Here is a 9,819-nt window from a genome sequence, read left to right on the forward strand (position 1 = left end):
GGGAGAGGGTGGAGCCTGGGCTTGTAGAGCCAGGGGGCGGAGCCTAGCGGCAGAGGCCAGGAGCCAGCTTGATGTTGCTAGGCAACTGCGGAAATCGGGCCTGGCACCCTGGATCTGGGTCTGGTCACGCCCCCTATGTATCCCATTGGTTGCTTTCTGGGATCCCGCCCTCTAAGGGCCGGAGTTAGAAGCCCTACAATGACGAAGGGTCCCGCCCAGGTCGGAGCGCCCTGACGTCACATCCGGCGGGGCGACGGCGGCGTCTCCTCACGGTGGGCCCGGCACGTCGGGCCGCGACAGTTGGTCTGTGGGCTGTGGAAGCGACCGAGCCCGGGTCAGTGCCCCCCGCCCGGGGAGGACGGGCCGGGTGAGGAGGGCGCGGGAGGGGGTCCGCGGGCCGCCGCGGGCCGTGTGGAACCTGTGCGGACGGCGTGGGCGCGGGTCACCTGTGCACGGCCCCGCCCAGCCCCTCACGGCCCGTCAGTTCGCGTCCATTCCCGCCTCCTGGCCCCCAACTTTTGTTAAACCTCGCCTCGACCCCTTTACGACCCTGGCCTGTCTCCCGCTTTGCTGCCCCTCGACCCAGCACCATCGCCTCTCCCGCCCTTCTGGTGCAGCCGCTGTCCCCGAGGCTGTCAGTCCGTCCCCGCCTTCTGTGTGCGCGCAGCCTCTGACCTTCACCCACTTAACCCGAGCCCCGATCGGCCGCGTCTGCGCGCGCGCGCACCGGTCCCGGGGCTTGAGCTCTGGGTCTGGGTGCTGTCCTTTAGCTGTCTCCCTCAAGGCTAGTATTCTACCACTAGAGCCACACCTCCACTTCTGACATTTTTGGTGGTTCATTGGAGATGAGAATGTTACAGGCTTTCCTGCTCCAGCTGGCTTCAAGCCCTGATCCTCAGATCTCAGCCTCCTGAGTAGCTAGGGTTACAAGTGTGAGCCATCCGTCCCTGCCCTGATAGTCCTCTTAAGTGATTGAGTGGGGTCCAGCCCCACAGCCTTTCTCCTCAAGGCCTGGGCTTGCTTCTGCTTTCTCCTTTAGGCTAGCCAGGGTGTCACTCTGCTTTCCTTTCTTCCAGACCATGGATGGCTCCTTTGTCCAGCACAGTGTAAGAGTTCTGCAAGAGCTCAATAAGCAGCGGGAGAAGGGCCAGTACTGTGATGCCACCTTGGATGTGGGGGGCCTGGTTTTCAAGGCACACTGGAGTGTCCTTGCCTGCTGCAGCCACTTCTTCCAGAGCCTCTATGGAGATGGCTCCAGGGGCAGCGTTGTCCTCCCTGCTGGCTTCTCAGAGATCTTTGGCCTCTTGCTGGACTTTTTCTACACTGGTCACCTGGCTCTCACCTCAGGGAACAGGGATCAAGTGCTCCTGGCAGCCAGGGAATTACGAGTGCCTGAGGCTGTGGAGCTATGCAAGAACTTTCAGCCCCAAACCTCAATGGGACAGGCACCAAGTGGCCAGAGTGGACCAGGGACACCTGTCTCACAGGATGTGAAAGGCCACCTCAAGGAGCCATCAGACTTAGAAGACGATGAAGTTTCAAAGACTCTGGGCATGGTGCCCAGGGATCAGGAGCCCATGGACAGTCATAGCCCTCAAGAGCTCAGTCACCCTGCTCAGAGCAGTCCCTCCTTCCTCTGTGGGAAACTCAAGCAGGCTCTAAGGTCTTGTCCCTCAGAGGACAAGGACCCTGGGGACTGCAAAGTGTTCACAAGGCCCTTTGAGGCCGAAGATGTCCCGCTGCAGCGAGAGAGTAATGAGGTACTGTGCCAGGGGGCTGGAACTGGGGATGCACGTGCAGGGGGCATGTTGGACACTTTTTTTCTGGGTGTTGTGGCACGTGTCTGTAATTTCAGTTATTCAGGAGACAGATGGGGAGGATCCCAGAGGCTAGCTGAGGCAAAAGGTTAATGAGATCCTCATCTCAACAAAAAAGCTGTGCTTGATGGTGCCTATCTGTAATCCCAGCTACACAAGAGGAATAGGTAGGAAGATGGCAGTCTAAGGCTGGCCTTGGGCAAAAACATGACCCAATGTGAAAAAAAGAAAGGGCCGTGGGCACAGCTCGTGTGATAGAGGGCCTGCCTAGCACATGTGAGGCTCTGAGCTCCCCATTATCACCAAAGGAAGAAAATGATGGTACTTTTCTGGGGTGACCTGGACCTCAAAATAAAATGTATTATGCAAAACAGGCCTTCTTCACACATATGAAGCCAGTGGCCTCAGTCGACCTTTCTGTGGTTGGCTGCCTGGATTGCCAGCTCCCTTGGGGGCAGCGAGAATAACATCAGCATGACAGGTGTTTCCCAAGAGTAGTGAAAGCTAATCAGCTTTCTAGTTCCTCAAAAATAGGGCCAATTCCCCCTCCCCTCCCCACCGGATTCAGGATTCAGAGGCTGTGTGGCTTGGGACTGTATAGGGACCATCTGGGTTGGGGCTGGGGATGAACTAAAGCGGGGCCCCCACAGCGCCTGCTCATTAACTCAGAGCCTCTCCCGCGCCTCTTCTGCTCTAGTGGGAAGTGGTGGTTCAAGTTGAGGACGACGGGGATGGCGATTACGTTTCTGAACCCGAAACTGTGCTGTCCAGGAGGAAGTCAAAAGTAATGAGCAAGCCCTGTGCTGCCCAGCCAGCCTTGGGTGCAAGTTCCCTAGCAGCTGAGCCCGCTGAGAGCAGAAAAGGCACAGCGGTGCCGGTTGAATGCCCCACGTGCCATAAAAAGTTCCTCAGCAAATATTACCTAAAAGTCCACAACAGGTAAACGCTCTATTTTTCTATTTTCTTTTCCCACCTACCGTTCTTGTGTTGGGGGAGGGTGCCGTACTCCCCACTTTTGGGCTCTGTAGGGGCTGGGTGCTCTGTCAGTATCGTCAGGGAGTGGAAGCCTCCCTTAGGGTCAGATCCTCCTTTCCCCTCCTACTGTGAGACTTTTGGTTGGAGGTGGGCCTACCAATAGATTCTATCCACTGTGGACTTTGACTGCCAGCTGTTCTGTCAAAGGGAGGAGTGAAGCCTGTAGCCCCTGACTTGAGCTGGGGCCTGATGTTAGGAATTTGTAAAGATGGGCTGTGGCCAAGATACTGATCTGGAGGGTTGGTAGTTCCTGTGTTTCTAGAGATGTTAGTTCAGGGTGTCAGTGGAGCATAAAAGGCCATTTGGGGGGCTGGGAAGGTGGCTCAGTGGTAGAATGCTTGCTTTGCATGCATGAGGCCCTGGGTTCAATTCCTCAGCACCATACAAGCAGAAAAAAAGCCAGAAGTGCGCTGTGGCTCAAGTGGTAGAGTGCTAGCCTTGAGCTGAAGAGCTGAGGGACAGCGCCCAGGCACAGAGTTCAGGCCCCACGACTGGACCAAAAAAAAAAAAAAGACCATTGGCTAGAAGCACAGTGTCCAGTAAGGCAATCAAGAGCTCTAGGAGCTGTTTCAATTAAATGACTTAAATTCAGTTCCTTAGATATAATTAGCCACATCATATGTGCTCAGGAGCCACGAGGCTGGGGGCTGCCAGGTTGGATGGTGCACACAGAGTAGTTGCATCGCCCCGGGTGTTCCCTTCATCAGTGCTGCCCCAGAGTCTTGCAGGACTTCTGGGTGTCCTGCCTTTCAGCCCTGCCCAGGACATCACCAGTCCAGCAGTGCACCACCTTGAGAGCCAGATTGGACCTCACACTTGTTCTCAGTATGACATCCTGGGAGGACACAGACGATTACCTAGAGTTGGAGCTAAAGTTGAGACCTCTTTGCTCTACTATGCTTGGCTTTGGGGCAGCCAAGACTAGTGGAGTGTGGGTAACCCCATTGCAGGAGGCACCCTGTGGCTGCCCACCACTGCCTCCGTGCTCCAGTATTCTGCCAAGACTAACGCAGACCAGGATCCCCATGCGTCTCTACCTCGGGCTGTGGGTTGCTGGATGGCGTTAACAACTGGATGGCAAGCGACGGCTTCCTGAGGTTGTTGCTGTGGGTGGGGGCGGCCAGTTGAGGTAGAGGAAGAGAAAGAAGCACTTGGCTTCTGGCAGCTTTGGGAGCCCTTCCAGTGCCGTTGTTGGGCTCTAAGGTGCGGGTTCATTTCACTGATTCCGTGAACTACCAGACAGCTGACAAGAATATGTGGGCTACCAGGGTACATCAGTAAATAAAACAAATTTCTGGAAGGAGCTTACCTTCTGGCAGGGCAATACAGATGAAAACAACACACATAGCCAGGAAACTTGGCACTGGGGCTCTTGCCTATAGTCCTGTTTACTCAGGAGGCTGAGACCTAGAGGATCAAGGTTTGAAGCTGGCCCAGGCAGAAAAGTCTACTGAAACTCTCTCTTTAATTAAGCAGCAAAGGCCATGGTATAGACATGGTTCACGTGGCAGTGTGCTAGCTGTGAGTAGTAAGCAAGCAAGCTGGGAATGTGCGGCCATGAGTTCAAAGCCTGGTTCTGGTACACATATGCACACACACACACACACACACGCACGCACGCACGCACGCACACACGCGCGCGCGCGCAAAGGCAGTATCAGGATGACCAAGAAGTTCAAGTTTTTTTTTTTTTTTTTTTTTTTTTGTTGGTCGTGGGGCTTGAACTCTGGGCCTGGGCGCTGTCCCTCAGCTCTTCAGCTCAAGGCGAGCGCTCTACCACTTGAGCTACAGCGCCACTTCCGGCTTTCTGGTGGTTTATTGGAGATAGGAGTCTCACGGTCTTTCCTGCCCGGGCTGGCTTTGAATCATGATCCTCAGATCTCAGCCTCCTGAGTAGCTAGGATTATAGGCGTGAGCCACCAGCACCCGGCAAGAAGTTCAAGTTTTATGTTTAAGTAACTGTTGGGGGCTGGGAAGGTGGCTCATTGGTAGAGTGGTTGCCTCTTATGCACCAGGCCCTGGGTTCCATTCCTCAGCACCACATAAACAGAAAAAGCCAGAAGTGGCACTGTGGCTCAAGTAGTAGCGTGCTAGCCTTGAGCTAAAGAGCTGAGGGACAGCGCCCAGGCCCAGAGTTAAAGCTCCACAACCGACCAAAAGTAAATAAATAAAAAATACATAACTGTTGCCTGCCAAGACAGTGAGAAAGCTAAATCTGCTGGTGGCACATCTGTCGTCCTAGCTATTCAGGAGGCTGAGATAGGAAATTGAAACGAGGCAGGGCAGAAATTAGCCAGTAAAATGCTAGACACAGAGGTGTGATCAAGAGATAGAGTGCCTCTCTTGAGCAAAAAGCTAAAACACACACACACGAAACTAAATTTGAGCAAAGATGGAAGTCATCCATTTGAGAGTGCCTTCTGGGCAAGAACATGAGCCACAAAGGCCTTGGGTTAGGAGTGAGTCTGGTTGGGTGGAGAACAGTGAGGAGCAAGGGCCTGGCCTGGCTGCGGGGGCTGATGAGAGATTCCAGAGCAAGGCCAGAAACATGAGGGGCTGGCCAGTCCACTGGGGCACATCCGTGTGCTCATTGCCCTTTGAGCATTTTCTCATAGAAGTGGGAAGCTATGGACAGTTGTGAGCTGATGAGGGAGGTAATGAGGGCTTCCGAACTTTGTCCAGTGTGGCTTACGTGGTGCTGGGAGAGAGAGTGTACCTCTTACCACAGGAGGAGCTGCTGCTACTGCACATCTGGTCAGAATCAGCAAAAGTGGGCTTGAACTCAGGACCTGGGCACTGTCCCTTAGCTTTTTTTTTTTTTTATATTGTAGAGCTTGAACGCAGGGCCTGGGTACTGTGTCTGAGCCACAGCACCACTTCTTCAATAAGAGTCTTATAGACTTTCCTGACAAGACTGGGTTGAACTGTGATCCTCGGATCTCAGCCTCCTGGGTAGCTAGGATTTACAGGTGTGAGCCACCAGCGCCCAGCTCCAGCTCCACATGTTTTAACTCATTAATTGGAGATAAAGAGTTTCATGGACTTTCCTGTCCAGACTGGCTTTGAACAACCATTTTCAGCCTCCTAAGTAGCTAGGATTACAGGTGTGAGCCACCTGCACCTGGCCTGAGAGGTAAAACCCAGACACACTGGGAAGATAGCTGCTTCTCCAGGTCAGCCCGTGATTGTTGCTACCTTGAAGGAGAAAGCTGGGCCTCCCCACGAGCCTCTGTGCCAGTTAGTTCCTAGGCACCACCTAGGAAGTCAGGCTGAGGTGTGGCTGGCTGGTGGCTCCCAGCTGTCCGCTCTAGTGTGGACTGTTAAAGGCGATGGCCACAGTGCCCTCTTTTGTTGAAGTCTCCAGGCTAGTGGGAGATTCCTTGATTCGCTGCTGCATGTTTCTCCAGGCTTTAAGGAGCTGCTTGGGTCCTTCTTTCCTTCCCCCCTTGCTCCCTCCCTACCTCTCTCATTTGCTGCCTTTTTTTTTCCCCCTTCCTTTCCTTCTCCCTCCCTCCCTCCCTCCCTCCTGAGCAGCACAGCGTGGGTCAGAGGTGGGGAGTAGCAGGACCTGGGAGGGAAGGAGGGAGAGAGTTGCCCTCAGCCCCCACACCCCTGTGGCTTCTCCTGACAGGAAACACACTGGGGAGAAGCCCTTCGAGTGTCCCAAATGTGGCAAGTGTTACTTTCGGAAGGAGAACCTCTTGGAGCATGAAGCCCGGAATTGCATGAACCGCTCGGAACAGGTACTTGGGCGCTATACCCAGGTACTTGTGGGCCGACATAGTGTCACGTGTCTTCATGCCATCTGGGAAGGGCCCCCAGGAGACTGTCTCTAATGGGGACTGCGAACTCATGACAGCTACAGGGTCCTTGGGCGTCATGGAGACCACAGTCCCATGGGCAGAAAGGGACAAGGCTTGGAGGAACACTGTAGGGGACATTCGGGTTCCTGTGGGGCCTCAGCCCAGCTCCACCTTGGAGCTTGGGGGGTGGGGGCTTCTGTGGGGGCGGGCTGCAGGGAAGGGCCTTCTGGTCACCTGCACACCCCACGGCCGCCTTGTGTGGGTAGGGTCCGGATGAACCTCCCCCTTCTCTTCCCAGAGGCCCCTTGGTGGCATCTGGGACCCAGGACTGTGGAAGAGTCCGACGGGCCTGGCTTCAGCCTGGCTGGGCCTGAGCAGGGTCCAGCAGGTGATAGTTGGCAGCGCTCAGTGCCGGGCAGGGCAGGCGGGTCACATGTCGCCCTCTCCCACCCTAGCGTCCCCCACCCCAGCAGCAAGTGGAAGCCCGGGCAGAGGCTGCCGCCGCAGGCACCGGCGCCCCCTGATGCCGGCCCTGCTTGCCCCTCACACCGCCAGGTCTTCACGTGCTCCGTGTGCCAGGAGACCTTCCGCCGGAGGACAGAGCTGCGCACGCACATGGTGTCGCACACAGGGGAGATGCCCTACAAGGTCAGGCTCAGCCGCTCCCAGGACTGTGGCTGGATGGGGGTGGGGCATCGTTGGCACCCGGTCCTTCCTGTGGAGTCCTTTGCCTCTCCCTAGATGGCTGTCAAGGGACCTGCTTGCCTTGTTAATCTAGTGACTCCATACTTGGGGGTAGGGCCACTAGCCACCGTCTCATGACCCTTTTGGAGCCCATCTCTTGCCATGGAGGGCAGGTCGGCGTTCTTCAGGACATGCCTGGTCAGCTGCACACTGCCTCCTCTCGAGCCAGCCTTCGCGCCAGACCATGGACCCCTGTGCACCTTGCTGGGCCCTGCGCTCATCATCCTGCGCGACAGCGGGGTTCTGTCAGTGCGGGCTGTTCTGGAGGGGACTGCACCTGTTTTTCAGTGCTCCTCCTGCTCCCAGCAGTTCATGCAGAAGAAGGATTTGCAGAGCCATATGATCAAGCTGCACGGAGCCCCCAAGCCTCACGCGGTAAGCCCCCGGCAGGGCCAGGGTAGGAGGTGCGGCACTGAGCCTCCCGCACAGCCCGCCCGTCCCCTTGTCCTTACTTGTAAGCCTCTGCCTGTCCTGTGCCAGTGTTCCACCTGTGCCAAGTGCTTCCTGTCCCGCACGGAGCTGCAACTACACGAGGCCTTCAAGCACCGCGGGGAGAAGCTGTTTGTGTGCGAGGAATGTGGACACAGGGCCTCCAGCCGCAACGGGCTGCAGATGCACATCAAGGCCAAGCACAGGTCTGGGTTGTCCCTTCGCCCTGCAGCTTTTCTGGGGTGAGGGGCACCTGCCGGGCCTTGCTGGGGAGGGGGGCTGAGGCCAGGCTCTGTGCCTCCTAGAGCCACTTCTCCCATTTCCCCAACTTCCTCCTGTGGCACCCTGCACCATGGACTCCCTTCCTGCCCAGCATGCCCCTATGGCAGCAGGAAGGGGGCTGCATCCTTCAGTGATGGCGTCTACTATGTCCCCTCCTCTCCAGGAATGAGAGGCCCTACGTGTGTGAGTTCTGCAGCCATGCCTTCACGCAGAAGGCCAATCTCAACATGCACCTGCGCACACACACGGGCGAGAAGCCCTTCCAGTGTCACCTCTGTGGCAAGACCTTCCGCACCCAAGGTGAGCTAGGCTGGTTCCCTTCCTTGTCCTGGGGACACGCTCAGTGGCTGAGCTCCGCCTTGTCCCCCACAGCCAGCCTGGACAAGCACAACCGAACCCACACAGGCGAGAGGCCCTTCAGCTGCGAGTTCTGCGAGCAGCGCTTCACGGAGAAGGGGCCTCTGCTGCGGCATGTGGCCAGCCGCCACCAGGAGGGCCGGCCCCACTTCTGCCAGATCTGTGGCAAGACCTTCAAAGGTACCTGGGCAAGCATAGGAAGAGGGAAGGCCGGACTTCCGCTTCCCACTGACCCTCCCAGTGGGTTGGGGGACTCCGCAGAGAGGGCAGGGGCAGCGGTTTGCACATGCTCCTTAGCAGAGCCTTCCTGCCAGCAAATGTCTGCCACCTCCCCTGCTAAGACGAGAGAGTGGATCTGCTGATGGCCCCCAGCTGCTGCATGGCAGTGGTCCTAGGGTGTTGCTGGAGAGCCATGTGCTCCTCCTCCTCTAACGCTGGTGGCCACCGTGTCTCTCTCTGTCTCTCCCCCAGCGGTGGAGCAGTTACGTGTGCACGTCCGACGACACAAGGGGGTGAGGAAGTTCGAGTGCACTGAGTGCGGCTACAAGTTCACTCGGCAGGTAGGACGGGCCCTGGCGGTCATCCCTGCCCCCTGCCCCCTCCTGCCCCCCAGACCTGAGCCCGCCCTCTCTCCAGGCCCACCTGCGGAGGCACATGGAGATCCATGACCGCGTGGAGAACTACAATCCCCGGCAGCGCAAGCTCCGCAACCTGGTCATTGAGGATGAGAAGGTGGTGGTGGTGGCCCTGCAGCCTCCCGCAGAGCTGGAGGTGGGCTCGGCCGAGGTCATCGTAGAGTCCTTGGCCCAGGGTGGCCTGGCCACCCAGCTCCCCGGCCAGAGACTGTGTGCAGAAGAGAGCTTTGCTGGCTCAGGTGTCCTAGAGCCGTCGCTCATCATCACAGCTGCTGGCCCCGAGGACTGTGACACATAGCCCACCCTGCCCACTTGGCCCAGCCCCCAATACACATGTGGCTTTATACGCAGTTGTCCAGTGGTCTGTTTCTGGGGCTTGAACTCAGAGCCTGGGTACTGTCATTCAGTTTTCTAGCTCAAGGTTAGCACTCTACCACTTGAGTCACAGCTCCGTTTCCAGCTTTTGTTGGTGGTGGTGGTGGTTAAAGGTAAGAGTCTCATGACTTTACTGCCTGTGGGGGCTTTCAGATCTAGCCACCTAAGTAGCTGGGATTACAGGTGTGAACCACTGGTCTCTAACTCCTGCTCTCCTTTTAGGATATTAGAAGCAGTAGTTGTTGGTGGAGGTGATACCCGCTAGCAGGGTAGCATTCACTGGAGCCTTTAATCAGAATGGAATTGCTAGGTCCTACATGGTAGTCCTGCTGGCCAGTCAGG

General features: G+C 56.8%; 1 protein-coding gene across 2 annotated transcripts; it reads left to right on the top strand.

Annotated features, from left to right (window-relative positions):
* Window positions 1-254: 254 nt before the first annotated feature.
* Zbtb48 (zinc finger and BTB domain containing 48) lies at window positions 255-9,436 on the top strand. 2 transcript variants are annotated; one of them, XM_070037246.1, is made up of 11 exons: window positions 255-334; window positions 1,077-1,760; window positions 2,515-2,756; window positions 6,484-6,595; window positions 7,211-7,303; window positions 7,688-7,774; window positions 7,880-8,034; window positions 8,274-8,410; window positions 8,483-8,647; window positions 8,939-9,027; window positions 9,104-9,436. In XM_070037246.1, the coding sequence occupies exons 2-11, from the start codon at window positions 1,080-1,082 to the stop codon at window positions 9,398-9,400; spliced, it is 2,058 nt and encodes a 685-aa protein (XP_069893347.1). In that variant the 5' UTR covers window positions 255-334; window positions 1,077-1,079; the 3' UTR covers window positions 9,401-9,436. The 2 variants fall into 2 exon arrangements, with proteins under 2 accessions (XP_069893347.1, XP_069893348.1); XM_070037247.1 differs by having other exon boundaries at window positions 272-367.
* The last annotated feature ends 383 nt before the right edge of the window (window positions 9,437-9,819 follow it).

This window comes from Dipodomys merriami, unplaced genomic scaffold, assembly GCF_024711535.1.
Source record: "Dipodomys merriami isolate MVZ:Mamm:240054 unplaced genomic scaffold, mDipMer1.0.p SCAF_28, whole genome shotgun sequence".
NCBI lineage: Eukaryota > Metazoa > Chordata > Mammalia > Rodentia > Heteromyidae > Dipodomys > Dipodomys merriami.

Bases quoted from the DNA above. Each gene is read 5' to 3' on its own strand.
- Zbtb48 (XM_070037246.1), top strand. From the start codon at position 1,080: ATGGATGGCTCCTTTGTCCAGCACAGTGTAAGAGTTCTGCAAGAGCTC. The intron at 7,775-7,879 runs GTAAGCCCCCGG...GTCCTGTGCCAG, and splicing joins GAGCCCCCAAGCCTCACGCG to TGTTCCACCTGTGCCAAGTG. The intron at 8,035-8,273 runs GTCTGGGTTGTC...CCTCCTCTCCAG, and splicing joins CACATCAAGGCCAAGCACAG to GAATGAGAGGCCCTACGTGT.